The 25,991-nt window shown below is 43.0% G+C and overlaps 1 protein-coding gene and 1 long non-coding RNA gene across 2 annotated transcripts in view; one reads left to right on the top strand and one right to left on the bottom strand.

Annotated features, from left to right (window-relative positions):
• The window catches only part of LOC308067805, a 65,602-nt gene extending 60,490 nt beyond the window's left edge, over positions 1 to 5,112 (top strand). Inside the window, exon 3 of the long non-coding RNA XR_013929743.1 lies at positions 5,047 to 5,112. This is a non-coding gene — a long non-coding RNA (uncharacterized lncRNA). The remainder of the gene's footprint in view (positions 1 to 5,046) is intronic.
• A 573-nt stretch (positions 5,113 to 5,685) lies between these two features.
• On the bottom strand, positions 5,686 to 15,026 carry ARRDC4 (arrestin domain containing 4). Its single transcript, XM_080397238.1, has 8 exons — positions 14,554 to 15,026; positions 13,247 to 13,313; positions 12,806 to 12,953; positions 10,888 to 10,990; positions 9,915 to 10,171; positions 9,178 to 9,340; positions 8,489 to 8,643; positions 5,686 to 8,371 (listed from the first exon to the last, which is right to left on the bottom strand). Exons 1-8 carry the CDS (start codon positions 14,894 to 14,896, stop codon positions 8,315 to 8,317), a joined length of 1,293 nt encoding a protein of 430 aa, XP_080253364.1. The 5' UTR covers positions 14,897 to 15,026; the 3' UTR covers positions 5,686 to 8,314.
• Positions 15,027 to 25,991: the final 10,965 nt, after the last annotated feature.

The raw sequence follows: 25,991 nt of genomic DNA, 5'->3' as shown, positions 1-25,991 counted from the left end.
AAATAGTGATCTGTTCTTCGGACTCTTCCAGTCCTCAACCCTTTCTTGGTTTTACTGCACATCTTAAAAAAAGGATCTACTAAAGAAGACAAAAACTCTCTAGTGTGACCTTGGAAATGGGTACCTGTACCTGTACCAGCTGGTGGACTGGTTGTTCCAATCAGGTCGATGCAATTTTTGCATCAGATGCTGTTTCCCCTTTCATAACTCACAGACGGCAGGTGTCTCTCTCGCCTTGTCAGGAGCTGGTGGGCAGAGGTCTGCAGGGAAACCCAGGCTTTATTTTTCACTCTGCCTGGCTGGCTGTTGCAACAGGGTGACCTTGACCCTTCCTGGGCTAAAGCAGTTCAGTGTATAAATGAGCATTGAACCCCAATATGTAAAAACAACAACAACAAACCCCCGACCAAACGCCCAAACCAGACATTGCCTAGCTTCTACGTGGAGCAGAGCGTCCTGTCCAGTATATCATACCGCCTCCTTCCTGGTGCTTCCCTGTAAACACCATTTACATTGGGTGTTTATACAATCCATAGGCTCCTTACAGTTCTGCGATACCTCCACTTGTTCCACCCGCCAGACTAGTTGTAACAGTCACTAAATTTGTTGCTTGCTTACTTTATGTACCTGCAATTTCCTGGTTTATATGTCCAGAGAGGTTTTGTAGTCTTTAATTTAATACTATTCATAGATTTGATTGAGTATTAGTTAACTTCGTAAAGCACCTTAATGGGCAGTCTCTTTTTAATTATATATGGCAAAACCTATAGAAACAAAGGAGAATTGACCCAATTTGTTATAGCTGGTTTACAAAGAGCCCTTGAGGTGACTTAGCATCACTTTCTCTTTTTATTGTATTTCACACGTTTCCCAGCTCCTGGCAATTCAGGATAGGAGTCTAACCTCTTCCTTGAAGCAGCCTCCCCATGCAGTGCGGCTGCTCCTTCTCCCTCCAGCACCGAGCCAAAACCCAACAGCTTGGCAGTTATTTTAGGCAGGAGGAAGACGACTGACATAGTCTCGTGGAGTTTTGTTTTCTCGCTGCTTCCTGGAAAGGTGCAAAACACTGTTTCTCTGAATGCTGCTGCATACTGTGAGACTTTGCCTGTGCTCGTGGATCCAAACACTTTATACACACAGTGCCTTGCCCGAAAACGATTTCCCTGTGCTCTTCTCAAGTCTCCAGGCTCGCTGCTTGCTCTCACTGCCAGCTTCTCTGCTTTTCTTTGTCTGTCACAGGCACGCAAACCTGCAAAATAAGAGCGAAACTTCTCTGCCAGAAACCTGGGTGGACACCTTTCTCGATGCAGCGTGTGCCTGTGTTTCAGCTGGAGGCTGCTGTTGTCACAGCACCAGCTCATCATCAAGTTTGACTACTTCCTAAAATATCTTAAAAACCACTTTAAATCCCGTTGAACTTGTAATGCTATCACATCTATCGTGGAAATGACCAAGAAGCATTTCCTGCAACTTTACAACGGCTAAATGACTCTGTATGGGTTAATGTATCTCCTTTATGCAGCAAAAGCTGCCATAAGCGTTGAGATAATCTCTGCCCTCTTTGAGTTATCCATCAAACGCTGTCTGGCGCATCAGTGAAGTGTAAGATACAGCTCGGGTTTGTATAGTTAGAATATGTTTGAATATCAGCTACACCATATCCTGAACGCAGCGTTAATTAAACAGAATGGCCCTGCTTCAGGCCCCAATGGACTAGCATCCACATGGCAACTGTGAGCCTTGGCGGCAGCAAGAGATTAAGGAATTAATTGGCAGGGTTAATCTTCATGTCAGGGTTGGAAATGAATTGTTAATTTGTTTGGATGAGTGTAAAGTCCTCTCCCAGCGATGGCAGGTGGGATCACATGAGAAAAGCCTGCGAAGCTGCCCTTCCTGGGGACCTTCCTATTTAACACCTCCTGCAAACAGACCTCTCAGATTCTTTGCCCCCGATGTGCGAGACTCCTGTGTGGGGTCGGAGGAGCAGGTTGTGCCCCTCACTTGTAAGCTCACGTCCATGCAGATGACAGCACAGCTGCTCTGGGCCGTGAGATGGGAGAGAGACTGGCTGCAGCTTGGGAGGGCCCCTTCGTGTTACGGCTTTTCTTTCGGATCTTGCTTCCTTGTGCTAAGCAGATCTGATTGCTGCATTGCAGATAGGTAGTGGATCAGGCCAACCTGCTCGAGGATCTCAGGGTGAGGGAGAGATGTGCTGACACCGAAATGCCGCTGTTGGGGCAAGTGGTACCAGCCTTGCACACAGCATGCTAAACTTGGTAGGTCTGTATGGACACTAAACCTTCTCAGATGTTTCTCTCTGCCTCCAAGACACTGTGTATAAGAATCTGTCAGATCAGTTAATGCTTTTCCATTCCTGTTCCCCTTTCACACTCAGGATAGCAGAGTATTTTCCATTTTAGGATCTTTATAATCTGTTAAGGGCTAGTGCATTGGTCACATCACATTAAGACACAGGAGAAAAGCACTTCAGGGCTTAAATTATTTAAATGAAAATGTAACTTTTTGTCACTTGTCCTCTCTTTCTTGCATTGATTAATCTAATTAGTTTAGCAATAATAGGCACTTTCTCCTCATGCTGTGGTCTGATATGTTGTGACTGACATAACCTGGTTCTAGATGTGACATCAGATAGGACTGGCCTAGGAAACCTGGGATCTTTCTGGCTGTGAACAATCCTGTTTAAGACTGCAGTCAAAATACTCCCCTGTTGCCCGTGCTTCATTTCCCACCATCAGCTCTTACACCTGCTCTTCCATTCTCCCTGAAGCAGAGCTGAGGGAAGTGTGCGTTCGTGCTCCCCAAAACTGCGGTACCGCTGTGCACAGCACACGGTGCTGCAAGGTCTGACCTGAAGACGTGTATGACAGAAGGTCGGGTCACAATTACAGTCCCAGCTGCTGAAGTTAATTTGTAAGAAGTTGCTATTATATGTATGCAAGATATGCTCCTCATTTTTGGAAAAGTCTTTGTGCATGTATATAAATACCACACAACTGGGCACTGAAATACAGGTACAATCACCTTCTGTTGTTCTCTGTAACCGTCGGTGGCAAGCCACCTCCCTCTGTGCCCAACGCCTTATTTATGGGGAGGCTGATGCTCTTCCAAGGCACTGTAAAATAATGAGGTTTTCATAGCCACAAATGTTTGGCTGGGTTTAGCTGAAATATCTGCATCCTGTCTGCGCACATTGTGTGTCACCGCGTCTGGTACCAAGTCCTGCCAGTAAAAGAAAGGAGCCGGGGGTGAGTGGTTGTTTTTGATGTTCAGGTTAAATACCCTCCCAGAGGAGTGCTCGCTGCTGGGTCAGTGTCCTCTGCCTGACACCAACCACTTCTCCTTTCCATACCTACCCCATTTCCCCACTCGGCCACCTTCCATCCCACAGCCCCCACACTGACGACTGCCTACTGTTTTTACCTCTGTTCTCATTCTATTTAGTAAGACTAGAAACGTCCCCACGCTGCTCTCCCCATCTGCGTGAGCCCGCAGAGACTGCCACCCCAGTCTGATGCTGTAAGCAGAGCATCAACGAGCAGTTTTGCTGGAGAGTGGAGAGCGGGGCAACGCTGCCCGCAAAGGTCTGGGATGCTGAGTAAAGCGAGAGGCAAAGCAGAACGGCTGGTCTGATGTTTGGGTGATGCTTGATGTTCGGTTGTCACAGCTGCTGAGCGCCAAGTAAAAATATAACTGACCTAACTGGGTATCCAAATCTGACCAAGGTGGCTTGTTATTTGAGATCACAAATAAGAAGAAACTCGGCCACCAATTGACACAGCAACTATCTTGTGCATTTGTATAAAAGTATTTTGGGCTGCTCTGCATTCTTCAGATTGAGGCAATCAATTTGTAGGTGTCTGTCAAGCACCAGCACTTGCTCCCACTTTCACCTTACGTTTCATGTTCTCCTCACCCTACAGGCAGCCAGATGGTTGAATGTAAGCCCAAACTAAGGATTTTCTCTTTTCTTTTGAAGGGATGGGTGCTCAGAGATTTATCAGTAATACAGTCGTACTTAATCAGATGGAGTATGCCCTGTGTAACTAAGGCAGCCCACAGCATGTTGCTGGCATGAGCAGCTACCCTAGGAAAGTCCTGCTTGAGTTGCCTTTTTGTATTCCATGTAAAACTGTGCTTTGCGGGATTTTGACTTACCGTTATTAGTCAGCTGTCCAGAAATGCCAGTAATGTGATGGTCTAGTACAGCTTTGGCGTATTATCATTTCATATTAATTGTTTAGAAATTACGGCCACTACATAATTTGGAATGAGACTGTCATCCTGTCTACGCCACATATAAAATTTTAGTATTAAAATTGAATGACTGGGTTCATCATAGTTCTTCAGAGGATCTACTTTGTGCAGTAACCTGTACTATCCATATTGATACTAACATACTATAAACTCAGCTTTAGAAAACACAGCAGTTTGGTACCTGGTTTCTATGTCCCTGTGCTCATTTACTACCCTAAGGAGAGTACTGAAAATCAGAATTTTACTAGAAAGTAGGCATTTCTGCTTTTTGGTGGTTTTGGGGTAGTAAAGCAATTGGTTATCTTTAAATCAACTTTGTCTGCAAACTGTGCTCTCCAAACACTTCTTTATTGATATGTATACAAATATAGTAGAGATTTTACAAAATGAGTTACCATTAAAATTGGGTGGTGGAGTAATGGAACATGTTATTTTGATAGTTTGGAACATGTCCCAGGAGTTGTTAAATGATCTCTCTTACTCTGTATGTGAATTGTGTGTTCCCATACGAACATCAGAAGTACCAGAGCTGCAAACACAAGCCTGCCGTATCTGCTCTATCCCTGTATGGCAGAGCACATAATTTACTCCCTGTTTAAACACTGAACATATGTTAATAGACAAGTGCGTCAACAGAAATAGTCCCCTATAAAACTTAACAGTGGATGAAGTGGAATTGCTGCTGTGAACTTAGGATATTTTAGGATTATGTAGTAGAAGGCATTTTAGAAATTAAGACCAGAATTTGAGGTTTTGCGTTTTCCTTTCTAGTCATGACCCTTTCTGCAAGCTCCGGCGCTTGAACATGTGATCCTGAACAGCATCTCCACCTGTCTTCCCTCAAAAGTGGAAACAAGAAATCAACTGTTCCATTTGTTGTTCCTCAAATCTTTAGGGAGCAGGACCCTGACAGAGATTTCATCATCTCATTTGTGACTCAGGTAAGCTATGTGGTAGACATCATTTTGTCATTTGCTTTCCCGTGGTATGAGATACTCTGCTTTATAGTCATTCTGTACTATGTCGGATATATTTAGACCAATGAACTACGTAGTAAAGATAATAATGTCTAAAGGAAACACAATAAAATACCCTGTAAGATTAATTCATGAGATGAGAAATGCAGTTGGAGCACACATCCTGCCACTTCAATCATTATAGGTAATGATATCCACAATTAAGTCCTGAATATTATATATTAACTATAGGTGGGAACAGGCCAGGTTTGATGAATTTTCCCAGTTCTTGGTTATGTATAGTTCAGGGAACTAAAGCAGTGACAGATGAAGGCAAAGCTCCCAGATAAGAATTAAGCAACCTATGTGTTCCAAGCTGGTAGAATGCAGATATTTCTTGACATCGCAGCTATTTGTCTTAGAGAGACCAAAACAGAGATGAACCAGTACTATGTAGGTTTGACACTTTTATTAACAAAGAACCCATGGGGCTCATTCATTAGTACAAAATACAATCATGTTCCTGTATGTTAAACAGCAAGTTTTTTTTTTTTATTTTGTCTTTTTTAAACTGTTTCACAGTTAAAAAAACAAAGCCCCTGCATATTGAACTTATTGTGCAAACAGTAATTATTTTAAGGATCAATTTCTGCACTAAGCCAAGTGTCAGAGAGCAGAATTTAATCTTGTTTTCACCCCTCCTTTGAAGGGCCATGTGTGCTTCCTAAGAAACACATTCTATTTGTCTTTTTTGCAGCAAAAAATCTAAGGCCACAGTTTATCTGCAAACAATAACAAACAACTCAAAGATATTTTTTTTTTTTGGGGGGGGGTGGGGAAAGCACATCTTTACCCTTCATGCTCTTGTTTGCTTGACCCTTATTATACCAGGTAGCACACATCACCTATTGGGTATTACAGTCCAAAAAAGCACCTAATGTTCTTCAAGCTAGTATTCTGAATTCTTAACATGCAAGTTAATACACAGCCACATTACTTTTCAAGTAACTATAATGGTATCTGTTTAAGGAAAATATGCTTGTTCCCTTTCCAGGTGATGTGAATGAAAATCCTGCACTGATTGTATGGGCACGCCACCACTTAAATAGAAAGGCATGAGAGCTACATCTCCAGACTGAAGTTAAATACTAATTTTTTAGGATATCCTTTCTAAAACATGCACTCAAGTTTTGGTTAAAGCTGCATTTGCTATAGAAGACAATACTTAAAACTTGCAAATGAAAAAAAATAACTGCAGTTTGGAAACATGAATCTCAATCAGCAAGTCTTTTACACTGATGGAAAAGTGACTTTATGTGCTACAAATTAAGACAATGTAAGGAAGTCATACTAAAAGACTAAAAATATGTATCCGAGTATGCCTCTAGAAAAATCCCTGCTTCTTAAATGAAGACAGATTTCGTAAAAAAACATTTAAACTTTTTTTAACTGCAGTTATTGATGAAATGAAGGAAACTCAATTACTATTTTTGTAGTGATCAGAAAGTACAATGTTTTTACCACATGAAGCACCAGATTTTAGCCCCAATCCCTTCTGTAAGACGTATGGAGTAGTTCTAGTAGTTTGAAATCCCCTGTAGTTTAAATACTTGACTGTAAACGTGTGTACTGAGAATGCTGTGTTTCTGCTTCTTTAAGTGATCTCTTGATGGTGGCTTACTTATTCCAGTTAATGCTTGGCAGGAAGCAAACATTCTACTTTAAAGGAAGGCAGCAGAAGGGCCAAGTAAAATGCTGTGCCTTCACTCTTAGCAGCAACAAACTCTCACTATTCTAAATGACCTGAGGAAGAAAACATTAAAGTATTGCACCAAAACAAAATTAAACAGCAAAAACAAACAAGGAAACACACTAACAAAAAATAGTATGGATAGCAAATGACTAGTGCAGCCCCTGACAATAGATCTCTACACAAAAATGCAGGAGTAATGAAAAGCTTTGTGCCATTACCAGAGGATTTTGTTCCCCTGATGTCTGCTTTCACTTCAGTTATAAGCTATGTCTATTCTGGGTATATTTACACCTCTCCCTATGACTCCTATCGCATTCACTAACCACAGAAACCATTTAGGGTCCTTTGTAGAACCTTGAAGTATACGGGAGCTTTAACGAGACTTTATTTTGGCCTAAAATCTGACCAGAAGTAAATATCCAAAACAGAGGTAGGCTTATAAAGGCTTCTGAATAAATAAGTATTGTCCATTTTGCCGAGTATACCTGCTGCTGGCAAAAGGATTCTCCCTTGCCATGCTTCCCCTTACCATGCTATCCATAGGCTTAAGATGCAGAAAAAGAACTCACAGTAGAAGAGGCTAGAACAATTCCCTTAAGAAATCCCTTGAAAGAAAGCACAGTGCATAAGCTCTTATTAAAGTTCAATTCTCTTTTACATACTTGCATCTTTCATTCAGTAAATGGTTGCCTTCATAATATTGCGTAATAGCTATTCTGTCATCCATGATGTCTTTAGAATCATTATGAATGATGAAATAGTACCGCTTGGCAGTTGTTAGAAGAGCAGGTTCTCATGAAATACAAAGTTAACCTAGAGCGAAGACTTCACATTTAGTAGTGTTCCTTTTTTTGGATGCAGACAATGCAAAACTGAAGCCCCTTGAACACTGGAATCTTTTGGAAATGTTTTCTTACGCCACGTTCTGCTCTACTATGCAAGTTCTACTACAGAAGTTCTCAACATCACGATGTAAATTCTTCCAGAGTGTTCCGAACAAAATATAAATTCTTCTCTTCAGAAGATCCTTACAGCTCCTCCTCGTACTTTATGTAGTATATCCACTTTTTAGAAAGCATTCAGTGTTTTCAGGTACTTCTCAAGTATCCTGAGCACAGCTGCTCCGACAATATCCTCTGTGCAGACTAATCCAGCAGATTCTTTTCCATCACCAAACATGCTCATACCTCCCTCTCCATTTTCCTTTGCCTTTCTTGTACACAGACATAAGTTTTGAAAACGAAAACCATTTCCTTTTTAGCTGCACTATCAGCTTAAGCAGCAGAAAGATTAAGACATTCATCACAACGATGCTCTTTACAAATCCTCTTCAGAGCATGAATGAAACAGGCTGAATTTCTTCTACATCAGTTGGATGTGGATCAATCTACAGAGAGAATAATAGCAACAATTACTGCCTATAATGCTTACATTTCTGTATGCGGGTTTTGATATTTTTTTTCCATCCGACAATAAAACCACCACCTGCTGTTTATTTTTTTACCTCTGAATAAAGAGGTGGAGGCTGAAACCGGAACTCTTGTATGTAAGCAAAGACAGGACAACACAATTGTTCCTCACAGTCAATTGGTGGTGGATAAGCAGGAACATGTCTGGAGAACTCTTCCTCAGACACTACATCAGCATAATTCGGTGGTGCTGAAACACAAGAGATGCTCCTGTCAAATTTCAAACTGTTCACTCACAGCAAGACAAGTATGTATTACAGTATCCAAGACCAGGAAGACTGTAGTAATTAAATATTGTACAATTGTCAAATTGTATCAAGTGCACTGTACTCAAATACTGTAACTAGAATTATGTTTTTAGTAAGCTTAGGTGGGTGATTCAGCAGGAACATTACAGATGCTTTTAGGGCTACTCCAGCAACAAACCTGTACTGTATCAAGGTATATTCAGTAATGATCAAAGTGCCTACCTCCAAAGTAGAATTCCCACTATCAGAAGTTAGTTACTTTAAATTCAGCTGAAATTAGACAGGGATAAAGAAAGACTTAAAGGCTGGAGTTGGGGTATCCTCACCAATCTTTTTGGTTCTTGACTTAGATTTATATGCCTCACTTCTCATGAGTCATGAGCCTATATCCCTAGAAGCGCCCTTAAACTGGGCACTGCTATCCTCCTGTTGTAGACAGTACTATGATGTATTACGACGAGTTCAGTATGTATTACCTTCAGGGTGTTCTGGCATGGTCAATGCCAGCCAACTCATATCCATACTAAACTGGCTGGTAATGCTGGAGTTTCTGCTTGAAAATCCAATACATGGAATAGTGCCAATCACCAGAGGCATTTCAATCATCAATTTCTTAGCACCAGGAATATGGATATACACCTATGTGACAACCCACAAATGAAAGAAAAAAAAAACATCATAAGACTCCATTTGAATTGCTGCTCCTAGACGCTACCCTACTCCCTATACTGCAGCTTGTCTAAAAATGAGGTTTCTCATCCCAGGTATGTTTAGCTAATACTCTTGGCAGCTTTCCGTATTTTCCAGCAACCTCCTCCTTTCCATACCTTGTCTCTAGATAAGATTGAAAAAATACAAAACAGTTTGACAAAAATAATTATGCACTTGATTTTCAGTCCCATCTTTCCATTTCTGACAAGAGTCACTAAAGAAACCCATTCAGCTTGAACTACTTTCCCCTAATAACCTCTGCAGGTCTAAAATTAAGCTGCTTCCTCCTCAGAAACGTTTTTCCATTGTCTCCATTATTCCTATGTCTCCATTTCAGAATCGCCTAATGATCTACAGCCTCTCATACGGTATGTGGTATTTATTTATATTTCTTGTTCTCGAATTTAAAATCTAATAGCTGCTCAGTAGAGAAAATTCTTCTGTTCCCAACTCAACGTAGTAGTCTAGAATATGTACATTTGTAATAAAAATCCATACTTACAGCTAATGAATATTCTACTCTAATAATACAGCAGTCAAGTATAGAGGGGGATACAGGTGGGATTTTCAGAGTTTTCCCATTCCAGGTATCTGTACTCCCAGAGGCAATATGGTTTCCTCGGACATTGGCAACCATCTGTCGGAAAGTTTTTGTCTTCCCACTGGCCAGGTAAGTTTGTGTTTGGAAAATGGCAGCTTTTGGAACAATCAAACGAGAAGAGCAGTTCTCAATTTCTGCATAGATTGGTATGGCTTCCCCTTAAAGACAGAAAAAGTTCAATGAATAGTTTGTATTTACCAACTTTCCTCTGGGAGTATCAAAGCATGTTACGCAGCATGTACATCATCTGCAATGTTATGAGAACAGTACTTGTTAGTTTCCTCAAGCTAGGTAGTTGTTTTTTTTCCCCAGAGTGGTATCCAGACAGAATTATAGCCACCTACTATATTTTACGTATAAATAATGATTCATTTTGAAACATTAACCGTAATATGAACAAGCTATAAAAGCTTTATTTGCAAATTAAATGCCAATCTTCCTTTTATATAGTACTAACTGAATTTCAGAATGTTTTATTTCCTCAATGTATCTAATGTTACCAAGATGACAAAGAAGCTGCTAAAGCTCATTCTTACAGAAGTGTAAGCCTACACAAACAGGACATAAAAACCTGATTACATCCCCAATTAAGTATTTTATCCCAAATAAAAACGTTTTGTTGTTCTTTATACTCAAATGTACATGGCTTTTCATTAAGATTACTGACTAACAGGACTTCCTTTCAATTTATATTCCCAAGGGGGGAGTGAGGGGAAAGGCAAGATTATTTTTGTTAAAGCAAGTTCATATAGATCTCAATTTACTACCTACTAAATGGAACTATTCTTTCAACTATAAAGTGTTGGCTTCAGAGAGATTAAAAAAAAACCTATTAGATGCTTAACAGTCACATTTTCAAGGTAACTACTCTTACCATTACAGTATCCCTTCCTCTCAATTTTGGCACTGAGAGACACTGGCCCAGAGGTGAAAAACCAACAGCCAACCATCTTCTCCTGACTTCTTAGAACAGGTGTCTATAAAACATAGAGCATTTTTCATTTTATGGCATAAAGCTATCAATCAGTTGCAGTTTAACGTTATGCGTATCAGTCATTGCAATCTAGCTCTAAAATCCACTTCATTTGAATCACTGTATTACTCCATGCAACTGGAGTTTTGCCATGACGTAAAATGGAACCAAGGTTTGGCTAGCTGATCATACAGCTGTTTTAAAATCCCAGTCTGCATCATACCTATCAACTAGGTAACACAGAGACCAATCTGAGTTTGAATGTAATCTGTCTTCAAAAAGATTGAATAGCAAATTTTATACGTGTGATTTTTTTAAAGGTCTGACGGAGTACTGCAGTATTTATGCCCACGCTCCTCAGTGCGGAAGAATGCAGAATTTGTTTCATCTGCAACCAACTAATAGTTAAGCAGGTAAACTGTTTTTACCTTTGTATCCTTCATAAGAAAGGATAAATGTACACACGCTGGGTTAAAGTGATGCATCTTCATAACTTGCAAGCCACACAACCCCCAAAAAATTTAGGCTCATGACAAAAACTGTCTTAATTATTCGCAGAAGGCTGTCACATTAGATGACATTTACACTGTCTGTAAAGTTTTCATTAGAATAAACTTACAACATACACAAGTACGCATCAAAGGTCCAAGCCAGGATTCAAGCTACTTAAAACAATTTACTAGGCCCAGTCAGTATCATTATAAAGTCTAAAATTTGTGGTTTGCACTTTTTTGGTGCTAGCCTTGGAATGAATTAAGATAGATGCTGCCTACAGTATGTGCCCCACAGCCCTCTCCCATGCAATTATCTATGGTCTACTTCATCCCTGCAGTATCTGGATATGCTGTCTCCATACTCTTAACACACACTGCTGAATATAAAGACTATTCTGCTTACAGATGCCACTGCCAAAATACTTCTCTAAGTTCCTTCTAGAGAGAAAGATTACAATGTAAGCATATAAAGAGGAAAAAAGCCCTGTTCAAAACATCTCTTAGCTATGTTCACATCATGATGAAATGTTAAAATTATCCTAGGATTTTAAATAAAATAGAAATTACTCATTCATATTTAAATGATAACCATTTAGATCCAGTTGCTATCATGAAAGTGCAAGGTATAATTTTATATTATTTTCATAATATGGGTTGAGATAAAAGAATCCAGCTCATTAGCTTCCATCTTGCCTATTTTCTCATTACTTAATGCCTGATCTTTCTTACTACTCTACAGTATTTCTAGTGATTATTAGAAACTCAATGCTTTAATGTGGCCAAATCTGTCATAAGGAAATAACTGAAAAGATCTCTGAAGCAGCTGCATGCACACACTTAAATGTTAGAAAACGACATGCAAAATGGAAGGATACGTAACATAATGGCCAGAGCATAAATGACAAGCTGGGCATGATTAATACTCTTCTATAATTACTGTTCCTCAACCTACTATTATTGTAGAGTTTAGGACACTGCAGCCCTGTGAATGTAGTTGCTCTGGTAAGAGTAACTACTTTAGGCTTGTGCATTATTATTATTAAGCCTTATTTATGCATCTGAAGCCTGCACAACTTTTTGGCAAGAGCATCTCTGCCAGCAGGAATGTAATCAATGGTATTAAAAAAAGCCACTCTGTTTGCTATTCACACAACCTAAGATCATCTATTTATAGAGAAAAGCTTAGGGAGCTTATATGCTTTCAGAAGTCAGAAAATGACACTCCAGAATAACATGGAAATGGTTATGGCTGGATGTGAATGCTTCTTGGAAATGATTTTTTTGCAGCTGGCTTTAAAGGGGGGAGGAGTGGAGGACCCTCTTACCAATAAAGCTGGTGAGCTGACGTCGATATGGCTAATGACCTGAAGCTCTGTCTGTACACTTTGATCAGGTGCTGCAGGCCTCTCCAGAACTGCTTTCACGTAGTATTGGATACTGCCATACTTCCCAGTAAAAGAGGTCACCAGAGGTCTGAAACAAGCCGTCATGAAAGCATTACCGTAAGTTTATAATTCAGTTCCAAACGTCAATGCTTCCTGTGTACATAAATGTTTACCAATTTACAGCTGGTACTTTTAGGGCCTTAGGGAAACCAGAGCGAACAAGGCATGTCTATGTGCTGGCTGATTAAGACAAACATATAACGCTGACCTATCTGTTTGATATTAAAAAAACCAACACCCACAAGTCCAGTTACATTACGTTAATGTTCCACAAAGAGCAGTGTCCAGCACAATCCATTCAGATTGGATTATTTAACTTACTCTTGAGGGAGTTGAAAGCTGAACGGAAATTCATGTCTTCCATCTAGAAGAATTAAGCTTTCCTCACCTGTAGGATAAAAATGAGTAGTATGTTTTAGTTATTCCATAAATAGAAGAACAAAGCAGATGCTTTTATAAATTATTTATGTATAAAAACACCCAGATGCAAGGGACTAGGAGAAGTTTTTATTGATCCCAGTGGGTTCTGGATTGGAGCCCATGCTTTATTTATGCTGGGATGCAATTTCAATGAAAAAATCAAGGAAACACAGAGACCTTGAGTTTCAGTTCAGGACTCTGGCCAATTTCTAATCCAAAATGGCTTCTGGAAAGCATAAACTAAGTTTCTTTTCCTTTTCCCAGGGCAGCCATTAATCTACTTTTTCAATTAGCAATTTAACTAATTTTTGTGCTAAAAAGGTCAGCATTATTAATTGCTATTAATATACGTACTCGACATATTCATAGAGGGCCTCCTGTTACACAATTTTTAAAAGGCCTACATTTACTTTTCCTGCAGATAAACCTGAGATGCGTTTCACCCTTCCAGAACAAAACACCCTTTCCTTTTTATTTTCCAATGCAGCCACAGTGCTGCAGTGTCCGAGTGACTAAACCGCCAGCTAGAGACCCAGGCAACGAAGGGCTGCCCCCGCTTTCCGAACCCGCTGCAGGAGGAGCTGCCGCTTCTCGTGCCTTCCACAGACGCTGGGGACAGAGCCCGGCGATCACGAAGGCGCCGGGGGTGTAACCCCCGCCCGTGGCTCCCAGGGCAGCCAAACCCCCGCCCGTGGCTCCCAGGGCAGCCAAACCCCCGCCGGCAGCCGGCACGGAGCGTCGGACAGGCCGAGCGCCACCCGCTTGCTGCCAGCCTTGTTCCGCATTTTCCAGCCGTTTATGGGAAGAACCCAGTGACTCGGCGAAGTTGCAGGAAGCCCCTCCGGGCGCACCGGTGGAGGCTGCGGCCGCAGCAGCCGGAGGTGTGCCCGTCCCCGCCGACAGGGCGCCTGCCCAGGCCTCACGCTGCGGTGCCGGCTCCCCCCCGGGAGGGCGCTTCAACCCTCGCCCCCGCCCCCCCCCGGGGAATAGGAGGCGGCCGCCTTCCCGCGGCGGGTGCCCCGCGGCCTCTCCGCCGCCCCGGGGAGTAGGGGCACTCGGCCCCGGAGCCCTCCCCCGCGCAGGCGGCGCCCGCGCCCCCCCGGTCTCACCCCGCGGCGGCGGCAGGCGGTCCCGTCGGTTCTCACAGGGCGGCCGCCAGGCACCCCCCCGCCGCGGCCCCCGCTCCCCCCGTCGCGGCCGCCCCTCACCTTCGGGCGGGTCCCGCAGCAGGCTCTGCCGGATGTCCAGGTACCGCACCTCCGCCTCCCGTCGCGGCCCCGGCCCCGGCGCCCGCACCGCCGCCCCCCAGGTTCCCGCCCCGGGGACGGCGCCCGAGCTCTCGCTCCAAGCGACGCGGGCCCGGCCGGCGGCCTCCAGGCGCAGCCCGCGAAGCGGCAGCGGGCCCGCCAGCTCCAGCAGCACCTGGCCCGACACCGTGTCCCCGCTGCAGTAGCCGCCGCCGCCGCGCCGGGCCTCGTCCTCCAGCACCAGGGCCAGCGTCTTCACAGTCCCGCCGGCCCCGGGGCCCAGGCCCGGCCCGGCCGCCGCCATCGCTCCCCGGCTGCGGGGGAAGCCTGCGGCCGCCGTCCACGGTTGCTTTAAAACCTGCCCGTCTGCGCCAGCGCCCGCAGCGGATAGTCCCGCCCCGGCCCGCTTCTCATTGGCCGCTCCTCAGCTCCTCACCCAGCCATTCGCCGCGGGCTGCCCCGGGGCCCCCTCCTCATTGGTTCCTCGGCGTGTGCACGCTCTGAGCGCGTCACGCTGCGTGATCACCGCGGCGGAGCCAATCGGGTACGGGTGGCCGCGCGTGGACAGCGCCCTGATTGGCAGAGTGGCCGCAGGTACCTGGCGACAGGGCCAATGGCACGGCACAGCTACCATGTGCACAGCCTGTGGGTAAACAGGCAGCGAAGGGGCGGGGCAGGACGGAGGGGCGGGGCCAGAGGGCCGCGCGGGGCGGGGCGGGGCGGGGCGGTGAGGCGAAGCCAGGCCGGGGTCGCTCCTTGTCCTCCCGCTGAGAACCCGGGCAGCGGGGTCCCTCAGGGGCGAGCCCGGGCATCGGGGCCCTCCGGGGGTCCTGCCTGCTCAGCCCTACCGCCAGGCTGCAGTCTCTGCAGGGCGGTGGGCCCTGTGCTGTGGGAAAGCCTTGGCGCCTCGGTGGGCATCGTCTCCCATCATGGCGCCGAGGGAGCAAGCGCCGGCCTGGTCGCCGCGTTGCATTCGGTCCCAGATGCTCCTTGCAGACAGCCGGGCTGTCCAGGGATGTGAAACAATGCGGTGCCGCTGTTTCTCCCAGCTTTGCCCGGGGTTACCTCAGGAGCGCTGTACTACCGGCAGGAGCCCCTTGCCCGCCCCGCTGGCGAGCAGGCGGTGAAGGGTTCAGTCTGTGAATGAGCCATCCTGGATCACCTGGACACCTCCCTCTCCGCACAGATACTGGCTGCTTCTGCGCTTTGTAAATGTAGAAGTGCCCTGGTTCAAGAGCTTGTTTCTGCAAACCCCTGTTTTGTTATTGGATAGCTGGATGGATACACAGCTGCATGCTGTTAATGCCGGAGCGGCATGGCATAAACCTTTCCATATAAATGATCTATAGGTAATGCTTGAAAGATTTATCCACTAGAATAAATGTAAAGTTTGCTATTATTTCCAGTACTTTAGAAGTACAAATTTAGGAAACCCCCCCAGCATCTATAGCAAGTGGCAAATATGTCTGTGTTGGTAGAGGAGTACAGCCAGGTCCATGTGCCCAACAGAGGTGAGGCTGCTACAGCACCGTGCCCCAGTCCCAGCCAACACAATACATGTTACAAAACAAAATGCTTTGCATATGCTGGACAGATACTAAAATTAATTTTGTCCTATGAAGTCTCATACTTTATGATTGCCTGAGTTGGTAGTAGTGCATCTTCCTGAAGGTGCATATGGTGAATGATCTGCCAGCATTTCCACTGGTAATGAAGGAGTCATTTCCCGGTCCAAGTCACCTGCCTGCTTGAAGCTTCTGACAGCTGCATCTTCCTGCATTCCTCCATCCCTCTGGAGCACTGAAAAACACCAGCCTGGTGTTTCCCAGCTGACTCAGCTAATTACTGAAATTAGCAAAAGATGTCTTCCAGACTCAGAGCCTTGGCTTTTAAATAACTGACAAGGTAACACAAGCTTTCTCAGAATCCCTGGCATACATTTGTGATATGCTTGTCCCACGAAACGGAGGCTTGTATTTAGAGTTACTTCTGTGATGAAGAGCTTGTCCTTGCTGAGAATGAGGTAGGCCTTTTAAATACCTTTTCTTGACTAATGCACACCTTTGTGTTAATCAATGAGAGAAGAGTAATGCGGTAACAGATGGGGTGAGTTCATAGGCTTTATTAGTACCCTTGCCCATGGTTCACCAGCTCGTGATGGAGAATTATGTAACTCGAGAAAATAATCCTATGATGGTTGTTTTGAATGTTTAAAGAATTTTTGGATAATCATATCCCTTTGTGCTTTTTGAAACCGTTTTTATAGAAACTGGAAGCATTGCATTATAAGTGGGGATTGTGGTATATAAAATCATGCTACCTTTTTTATTTTTTAGTTGAACTAAACTAATACAGCTTGAATGTCTAGTTTTGCACAAATCTTTCCCTTATATCCAGTTTTTTACATTAGCAAGCATCAGGTTAGTTTTGTAGTCAGCTGAAGGTGCTTGGATGTGTGTACTGAATATTTACTTATTTGTTAAATTTGCTTAGGTACAATGTGTGTATGCAATTTCTTGCCACTGATTTTGGAAGCATAAAAAAACCCCACAAACCAAAATCCCACACCTTCCCTTTTTTCCTGCATGAATTAGATCCTATATAAAAGTAATTAATTCTCTTACGGGTATTAGGTGACTGTTCAAACGTTGCCTCCTGTTTATTCTTTGCAAGTGCAAGCGAGCTAGATAGGGAAATGAATAAACATGAGCAATTTCTCATGAAACAAAACATTATACAGAATTAGTGAGAGTTAGGAGGCTTGAATAACTCGAACAATTAGCCCATAGAGGACACAGTTAATAGGAACATTCTGTTGCAGTCAGATGATACTTGTTCCAGGTGTTTGTTTGCCCTTTAATATACTTTTTTCCCAGCAGGATTCAAAGGCCAGAATTTGTTGAAATCATCACGGAGCGATAGGTTTCTTATCCACTCAGCTTGAGAATATTTCCTCGTGTATGAGTCATTTTGACTGACCAACATGGTGAAGTTGTAGCGTGGAAATCACCACGGCACTATTTTAGTCTCAGATAAGCCGGAAGGAAGGAACAGAAGTTGAACACTCAGACATTGTGGGTGTATGTGTGTGACTGGATGTTTGTGTGTGGGTGTATGTGTGAAAGAGCAAGAGATACATTAACATGTTTGATTATATTTTCATCTCACTTATTTTGCCACTTTATTCAGGACTACGTAGAGAAAGAGCTGCCTGAACAGTTAGTTAATGCACAAGTTAGCCTGTAAGAGTTAAGACTACACAAAGAAGGGTTTCACTTGAGAGTATCCACAAAGCTGCGAACAGCTCTAGCAGTAATCGTAGACTTACCTTGAAATGAAAGAACTAGGCAAACATTTTCCTACAGCAGCTGCTAATATCCGAGCTTTGCTGGTTAATTTGGAAATGACTGCTGTGGTCAGATCACTGAATTCAGATGGAGCTGACAGTCTAAGTTTCTACATGTAATTATTTTTAGCTCGTTTCAGTGCACATATTGAAAATAGGCTATCAGGGCTTCAACCTGCCAGAAGAGTTTTTGAAAGTATTGTGTACATTCCAAGTTTCCACAACAGGAAGGACACCTGATACATAAATAACCATTTTCATGAAAGATACAAGATAGGAAGTGGTGTTAGCAACAGCGACCTCTGCCAAGAAGATCTCTTATTTTTCAGGGATCTGAGCTGTGACTGGGGAGGAAGTGAAAAACTTGATCAGTATTTGCTGTCCTCTTCCTGCTTGAAGGGAACTGAGACAGAGCTCTTAATCATGAGCCAGGCACCAACATCAGGAGTTTGCCAACTAAGCCTTTCTGATCTTAATCAATACCCTGACAGTTTAGAGAATGAACAGCTATTTCTCCTGTTGGAGGAGGACTTTGAGAAGTGTTTATGAGAGCTGCTAACAGCTGATTTACAAACTGCGGATTTGAGATTGCTGTACTGTAACATCCGTTCAAAGTGTCTCTCTTATCCAGTACCAAACACGACGGGCAAAAGAACAGTGACTGAGCTGCAGCTGAGTTCAGTGGAAGAGCCATGAGGTAGGCTCTGCTTGAATGAAGGCCTCATAGAGGCACTGGACAGTGTGTAAACTCCATGCTGATCTTCTCTCTGCATGGTAGGGAGGATTTGCCCATATGCCTCGTCCTTTATCTGTAAAGAGTTTCAACTGTCTCAGCGAGCCTGACAGATGTTAGAAAGCAGTTGGTTGAGAGCAATATTTACCCCTGAAATACCTGAAAGCAGGTATTATGGGCTCTTTAAGTTCCACAAAAGCCCTCAGAATATAGGGCCTTTTTTCAAGATACCCAGAACTCTTCTTTCTGGGTTTGTTTATGGAGTCAGGACAGAGAGAGATGGGAGACGATTCCTTTCTTTCCCTGGTTCTTGGCCTTTTACTAGTGAGTTCCTTTATCAGCACGAAAAATGCAGCCCTGGAGCAGCGTGTGAATTCTCCCTGGCGCTCCCAGTCAGCATAAGGAGGCGAAGAATTGGTATTGGTGGTGCTTGCTGTCACGTACAGTCTTTTATTGCTTTTATTCTATTACCAGTAATTGAAAGGCCAGCCAAATTTTTCTTAGACAATTAAGTGACATTTACAGATAGGACATTGCAAGGAGCCAGAGACGCTTTTCCAAGTGCTGCTGCAAACACAGTGCCCAGCCAGCCTGATATGTCATTACTGCCAATGTGTAAAGCACCAGTAAGCATATTTTTAAGAATCATGTTGTATGTGGTACGTTGAAAAAAGCAAATACTGAGATATTGGCCCAGGAATCTAGGGGTGCATGCTTTATCTCGGCAGGTGTTTGTTCACACAGCCTGTCAGACAAAGCACAATTGTCTTGAAGGTCAAAGACCAATCCTAATACAAGGTTATGTCTGGAAATGGAAAATCACAAATGGCAGTAGGACAGCCACCGTAGGAAATCTGAGGCAGAGGAGGAGCAGACTAGGTTGCATTAGGTTGATGGCTGAGAACCAAGCTGTTCAAGGCTCAAGCACTGAGTGCTTCATTTATACAGCTGCCTCCTACTGTATCCTTACCTTCCAAGGTGTGGGAAGGGTGTGTCTCATCCCTGGGTCAAGAGGCTAGGGTAGAAGCAAAGATTGTGGTGCAAACTGCAAGGGATCCTTTCCACTTTCCATGGCAGCACAGTGCCAGGACCTTCCCCTTCACCTCCAGATGAACAGTCTCATGAGGTGGCAGCAGCAAGCCTGCCCACAGGGCAAGGGTCCCAAACCAGTTTCTAGCCCAACGCACTGGGATTGTATCCCAGTGCAGGATGGGACATAATGTTGTTTCGTGCACTGGTAAAGAAAACACTTGAGTGATCTGTTGTTTGCTTAAATGTTAATATAGTGAATCAGATTGCAGGATCTGTTGCAGCTAGTTCCCTTACCTAACAGTGATCTAAATCCAGCACTCACTTGGGCAGCAGAGAACTGCTCCAGGGTAGCTTTGGATGTTTACAACTACTACAGGCTTTGCGAGAAGCATGAGTAGAGGAGGATGGATGTGGTTAGAACATCCCTTCATCCTGTTGTCGCCTGAGGACAGAAAGATTTATCGGGGTTAGTGGCACCTGCACAATTAGAGTGGCCTTCTGGAGGTGCTCCACTGGAGGAAGAGCTTCCTCAATTGTAACAGGTACCTGTCTGCATTTCAGTGACTCTGACTTCAAAGCAAGGTGGTCAGAATTATTCCTATAAATACCTGACACAGGGAGAATACAGATTTTTTCTTGTTGAATCAGCTCTGAAACAGCAGCTGCATTATTCATGTGTGGGTCGTGGTTTGGTGTTCCAGCTCAAGGGAAGGAATAGCCAGAAAGGCAAAGAGGAATTGACAGTCATTTGCCTTCTTCGTTATGTCCTGCTTTAGCTGGTTGCTACTAGGGGCTGTAATTTGAGGGTTTTGAGGGTTTTATAAAGTGCCTTTTAAAAAATTTAATCTGAAAAAGTTTGAACTTGAGATGAACTCGAATCTCATACCAGAAAACCTCACACTGAAGGGAAGTGCATGCCTGGATCTGAACTCATCGTTTGGTAGAGCATTCCTGTAAACAGGAATGTGTGCCTTGTGGTGACTGTAGCCTTACCAGTTCACACCAAGCAATGACGTGGGATCATATCTCTGAGAAAACACAGATGGCATCTCCGATATCTTTGTAAAGATAGTTCCAAGCGGGCTGTTTGCTGGACAGCATCTGGTTGAAGCAGCCACCTTGGTGGCTGTGTACAGCTCTCAGCATGGTCCAGCAACACAGCAATTAGCAGATGTAGAGGTGTTCCATGTGAAGCATTTATTTTCACAACACCATTTCTGATGGCTGCTGTTGTTGCCCAGGCTTAGGAAAGATATTACTTCAGCAGAAAATGGAGATAATGGAATGCTTTATGCCAAAAGGGAATGTAGAGTAAGAGCTACAATGGACGTAAAGTGGAGTCAGCAGCCTGAGACAGCACGCGTGATCATCAGGACAGGAAGCAGCCTGGGATTGCAGTCGAGCTCTGCTGATGGGAATGCGCGCTTTACCTTAAACCAGTGTTGTTTGGCTTTTACTGCTCTTTCAGCATGATTTGCAATATAGACGCAGTATGATTCTGTCCTTAAAAAGATATGTGGCATGAGGTGCTTATGCTCTATGTCAGGTTGTTGGATGTTACAAGAGAAAGGATGACTTTAGGGAAGTTGTACAAATGCATTCAGACTTCACCTGCTATGCCTGGAGTAGCCAAAGTTGTTCCATGACATGGAACCTCTTTCTTCATAACACTGAGGTCTGGACTTCCATAGTGACTGCCAAAAGTGAAGTCCATCTAGCCAAGCTAACCCCGTATCACAAGCTACTAAGTTTTCCTTGTGTGCCTTTACTCAGACTTAAAGTCCAAGCCAGTATTTCAGTCATCGTACAGTTGCGGTGCCTGGCACAGGAAGGGAACAAGTGAAAGCAGGGCACCGTCACTGGTAAGGTGTGTGGAGGCAGGGTCTCCCCACATGTTCCCATCAAGAAATCAACCCTGGATGGCAGAAGGTGGCAGAAAATCATGCATACCTCAAAACAACTCAGCTCCTTAACAACCTTTAAATAAATTCTGGTGACCAGAATAACCTCGGACCTGTAAGCAAGGCATGTCATCAGGTCAATAAAGATATTCTTGGTGTCCCAGAGAGGACGTAGAGCTCCTGCCTCCAGTGCTTTGGAGGGAGGTAGAGCACCGCTGGCGATGGAAGCTGAAATATCTAGGGGGGGAAAAAGTCCTTTACATTTATGGGTAACCAGCTGATGCTGCAAGGCATGAAATCTGATTATAATTACTGTTTTAGGGTAGAGCTGCACCTTTTATGAGTGTGTCCCATTATGGGAAGTGAATCTGAGTCTCTCTCGAATAATTTCATAGGCCCTGGGGGGACCAGGACATATTGAGTCATATCCTCCTCGCTCTTCATGTGTGTACAAGCAAAGATTCTCACAAATGCTGGATCAGAGCATGCGTCCTAGAAAGGTACTGAATCTTGTCATAAAGGACATGGCAACCCTGATATTCTTTCCAGTCACCTCTGGTTTTTTATTCATCTTGTTTCAAGGGAATGGTGTCTTAATTCAGGGTAGAAATTAAGTTTCTGAACAGTAGGTTTTTCTGCTTTGCATGAGGTTGAATCATTCCCATTACTGACTTTTTCTAGTTATCTATCAAGAGTCATCACCCTCCCAAACCTTTCCTTTGCTGTGAAGCTGAAGATGTTGAATCTTTTATGCCTTATATCATGAGACCCATTTTTCCAAAACTGGGAATCTCTGTTTAAACTGGTGGCTTTTTAAAACCATTACTGGATGAACCACATTTAAAGATATTTAGACATTTATTGGAGAAATTTGTTGGTAACCAGTTCAAGTTGTGATTAAAACAAAAATGAAAAAGCTGGGCTGGTAATAGCTGGTTAAGCCTGTATTTCCTTTTAAAATAAAGTAGAGAAATAATTCTTAAGTGTAAGAAAATGTTAGGACTTTCTGTCGTTTCAGTTATTGCATGCCTGTGTATTATCTGTGTGTTACAGACATGCATGTATATGTATATGCATAAATATATATGCATAAAAGAAAAAGAGAACACACATAAAACTCACTTGCCCCGGTAACTGTTGTTGTGAAAGCCAATAACGGTCATCTAGCCGTGAAAAGCATGGGAGATAAGAACACACTTAGTATTCATACTGTTCATTTTTAGAAGTGTGCACAATGAAGCAGCAATTTTGCCACTTTCTTCTGAAATATGAAGTATTAGGCATTGTCAGAGCCAGGATACAGGGCTAGATGGACTTTTTAACTGCCTGCTGTTGTGATTCTTATCTTCCTGTATGGGGTGAATTAGAATTCTTTGGATCAATGAATGTACACAGTCCTTCCTTGTATCAGAATAACATTACACATCCTCTTGTCATTATAACACACCAGAAGATTATTTTCAATGATAATGACAAGACCATGTCAATCATAGGACTTTTGTGGTGGGAATGTGCTTCTTATTACATCTTTCATGTGGCAGATTTCCCCCTTTTTTCTTCTTGAATTACCACTCAGAAGTTGGTAGCAAAATGTTCAGAATTTAAAATAGAGAAAAAGAAAGCATCTCACTTCTGCTGCCACCAATGCTCTAAGTTATACAGGCATTGACTTCTCCTGTGCATCCATGATTATAAAAACAGTATAGGCAGAGCCTGCATTTTGTTCTGCTTAAATATCTGTACAGATCACAGCTTTTCCCTGATAGACACTATTGTTGGAAAACATTAGTATGCACTACCTGTATTTTTCCATGTTCAAAGGAAGCAATCACAGAGCACTTCGTTTATTTTACTAAAAGCTCACTAAGTGCTGCACTGTTGCCGTTCTGGAAATAATGTATTTTCATGTAAAGGCATTATCATTAACAGATTCTTTTCAAATTCCAGGAAGAATATGGTATTTTTATTTGGCATAATGAAATCTGAACACTTAATAAATTTGGTTGTTTTAAGGCCTTTAATTTCCTCCACACCTGATTTTTTTTTACTTCACCAAGTTCACTGGAAATTTCTTCTGTGTAGACAAGGTCTTCTGGGCCCAGTGCCAGATCTTGGTCTTGGTGTTTAACTGATGAAGACACTGGCTATTGGCATCTGCAGGAGCTGAGAAACACAGAAATGGATTGTAGAAGATGCCAACTGTAAAACAACTGCACCGGGAAGTTAACTTACAAAGAATAAATATTTAGCTCAAACGTTGATGGAGCAACTTACCTGAGGTGTCTGAAATTAGGCAGTCTGAGTCCTCTTAGTGTCTCTGGAAAGAAAGGAGCATTTTCAGATATGTCTCAGGCACTGCCATGGATTTTGAGGTCAATATTATTCTGAAATTTTAGGAAGATCATTCGCATTCTCCAGCATGAAGGATAGGAGCATAAGGCTTCCTGAAAGTCAGTAGGATTTAGGTTCCTAAGTTGGGAAGATGCTTTAGAAATGGGGCTGGTTATCACCTCAATGTAGCACATTTTCTTAATCTTTGTTTTGGTCATTCTGTGCATTTTTGCTTTGGACTGCTTGTCCTTTTAATAAATAACCAATTTTAAATTAATTATAATTGGTCAGTCTCTTGTAAGTCTTCAGTTTTCATACTTTGCTAGTCTGTAAAACTTCCCAAGAAAAATGGTGTCATAATTGCAACATTTTGCACCTTGACATTAAGTGTATATTTCACTCATGGCCAATTTAAAAATCAAAATAGAAACTTTGTAATAATCTCCCTTTACAGTTTGGGTTATGAGAAGCTGAGAATTCCCTTAGGCTTGATTGATAAAACATGGCATTTATCCTATTCCTAGGATGATGTTCAGCAAACTTTATGACAGAGGGAAACAGCTGGTAAAGTGGGTTCATGGAAAGGTGAAGGTAATATAGACATAAAAAACAAGAGGATAATGATTTTAAAAGGGATAATAGTTGTAATAACACCATTAACCTTTTGCTTCAAATTATTGAATGTGTGGTCTCTTCAGCAGGCTAATCAAAGGTTTGCATTAACTGCAATGCAAGAGGAAGTGGCAATATACAACCTAGGGTGATTTTCCCCCCCCTCTTCCAATTATTCACTATCAAGGCCTTACTGGAGAGAAAAAAAAAAAAAGAGAGAGAGAGAAAAACTGACCCTTTGGCTGTTGAAGACCCCTTCCAATTCTAAAATGAAGCTGAGCTGCTTTCAGAAGAAACAAACTCCATCTTCCTTCCTGCTTTGTAAAAGCTGGATTTTCCTAGGGAAAAAATAAATGAAAAATAAATGTAATTTGTTGTAGATACATAGAAATTAAAGTCAGGGATGTAAACAGGTAGCGAAGTGTTGCAGGGCAGACTATCAGTAAGAGCTAGCCAGTGTAGGCATGTCACTGCAGAGGTCTGATGGCTCACTTGGGATGTGTGAAGCTCCATGCTACTCTGTCTAGGTCACTTCTGGTATCAGAACAGTCAATTCAGTCTGGAACAGAAAAAAACTGCCTTTTTTACTTTTGTGTTACATGCACACAGTGCTGACTAGCAGAGGCAGACTATGCTTTGACAGTTTATTTGCATGGTAAAAGGCAAATGCATTGATGGTGGAAAATTGCTGTAGATGATAGAAAGGCTCATGGTGACTTGATGGAATTGTTCAGGAATTTGTCTGATTGGATAAAATCTGCTCCGCCACACGATACACGGTTTTGCAGGTGGCAGTCCTTATTGTTCGCTTAAGGCATCTATCCAAGGTGCACATCAGAGCACCTTCGGTTGGAAACCTCCCTTCTGTATGCAGTCAGGGGAGAGAGAAGCACCTGAGTTAAGACACCCAAAGCGAGATGGTCTGACTGGCTTGCCATGTGTCCTGTCAATCTAGTATGAAAGGCATAAGCGTAAAAGGAAGTTTGCACCGTTCCTTACTGACAAAACCCCATACCATTAACAGTCCCATTCTGTGGAATCAGAAGACGGTGAAAGACTTCAGGAGCAGCGTGCCTTGAATTTGAATTAACCAGATTGAATTTAAAATCAACAAGCTGAAAAGGCCTGAGATAAGAAGTCAGAACATTCAGAGGAAATGAGAACTGTTCTGGGAACTAAAGGTGAGAGAAACACTAAGTCACATTAAAAATATTCAGCAAGAAAAGAGACACCTTTTCTTTTGCTGGACACTTTTCTTAGAAGTCATCTATAATCAGTGACCTTTCCCAGGCACTTTCCCAGGCTGTTTTTAGTAGCTGAATCCTTTGTTTCAAAACCACCCATTGATTCAGTGCCCTGAGTGAGAAGTAATTAAGGTGGACAGAAATCTTGCCTGCTGTATGGACGTGTGAGGTGTAGAAGAGAGAGGCAGAAAGGGGAGTGA

Source organism: Falco punctatus (assembly GCF_963210335.1).
Source record: "Falco punctatus genome assembly, chromosome: 7".
In the NCBI taxonomy this organism is placed as follows: domain Eukaryota; kingdom Metazoa; phylum Chordata; class Aves; order Falconiformes; family Falconidae; genus Falco; species Falco punctatus.
Note: the sequence above shows the minus strand (reverse complement) of the source record. Positions and strands in the feature narration are given on the sequence as shown.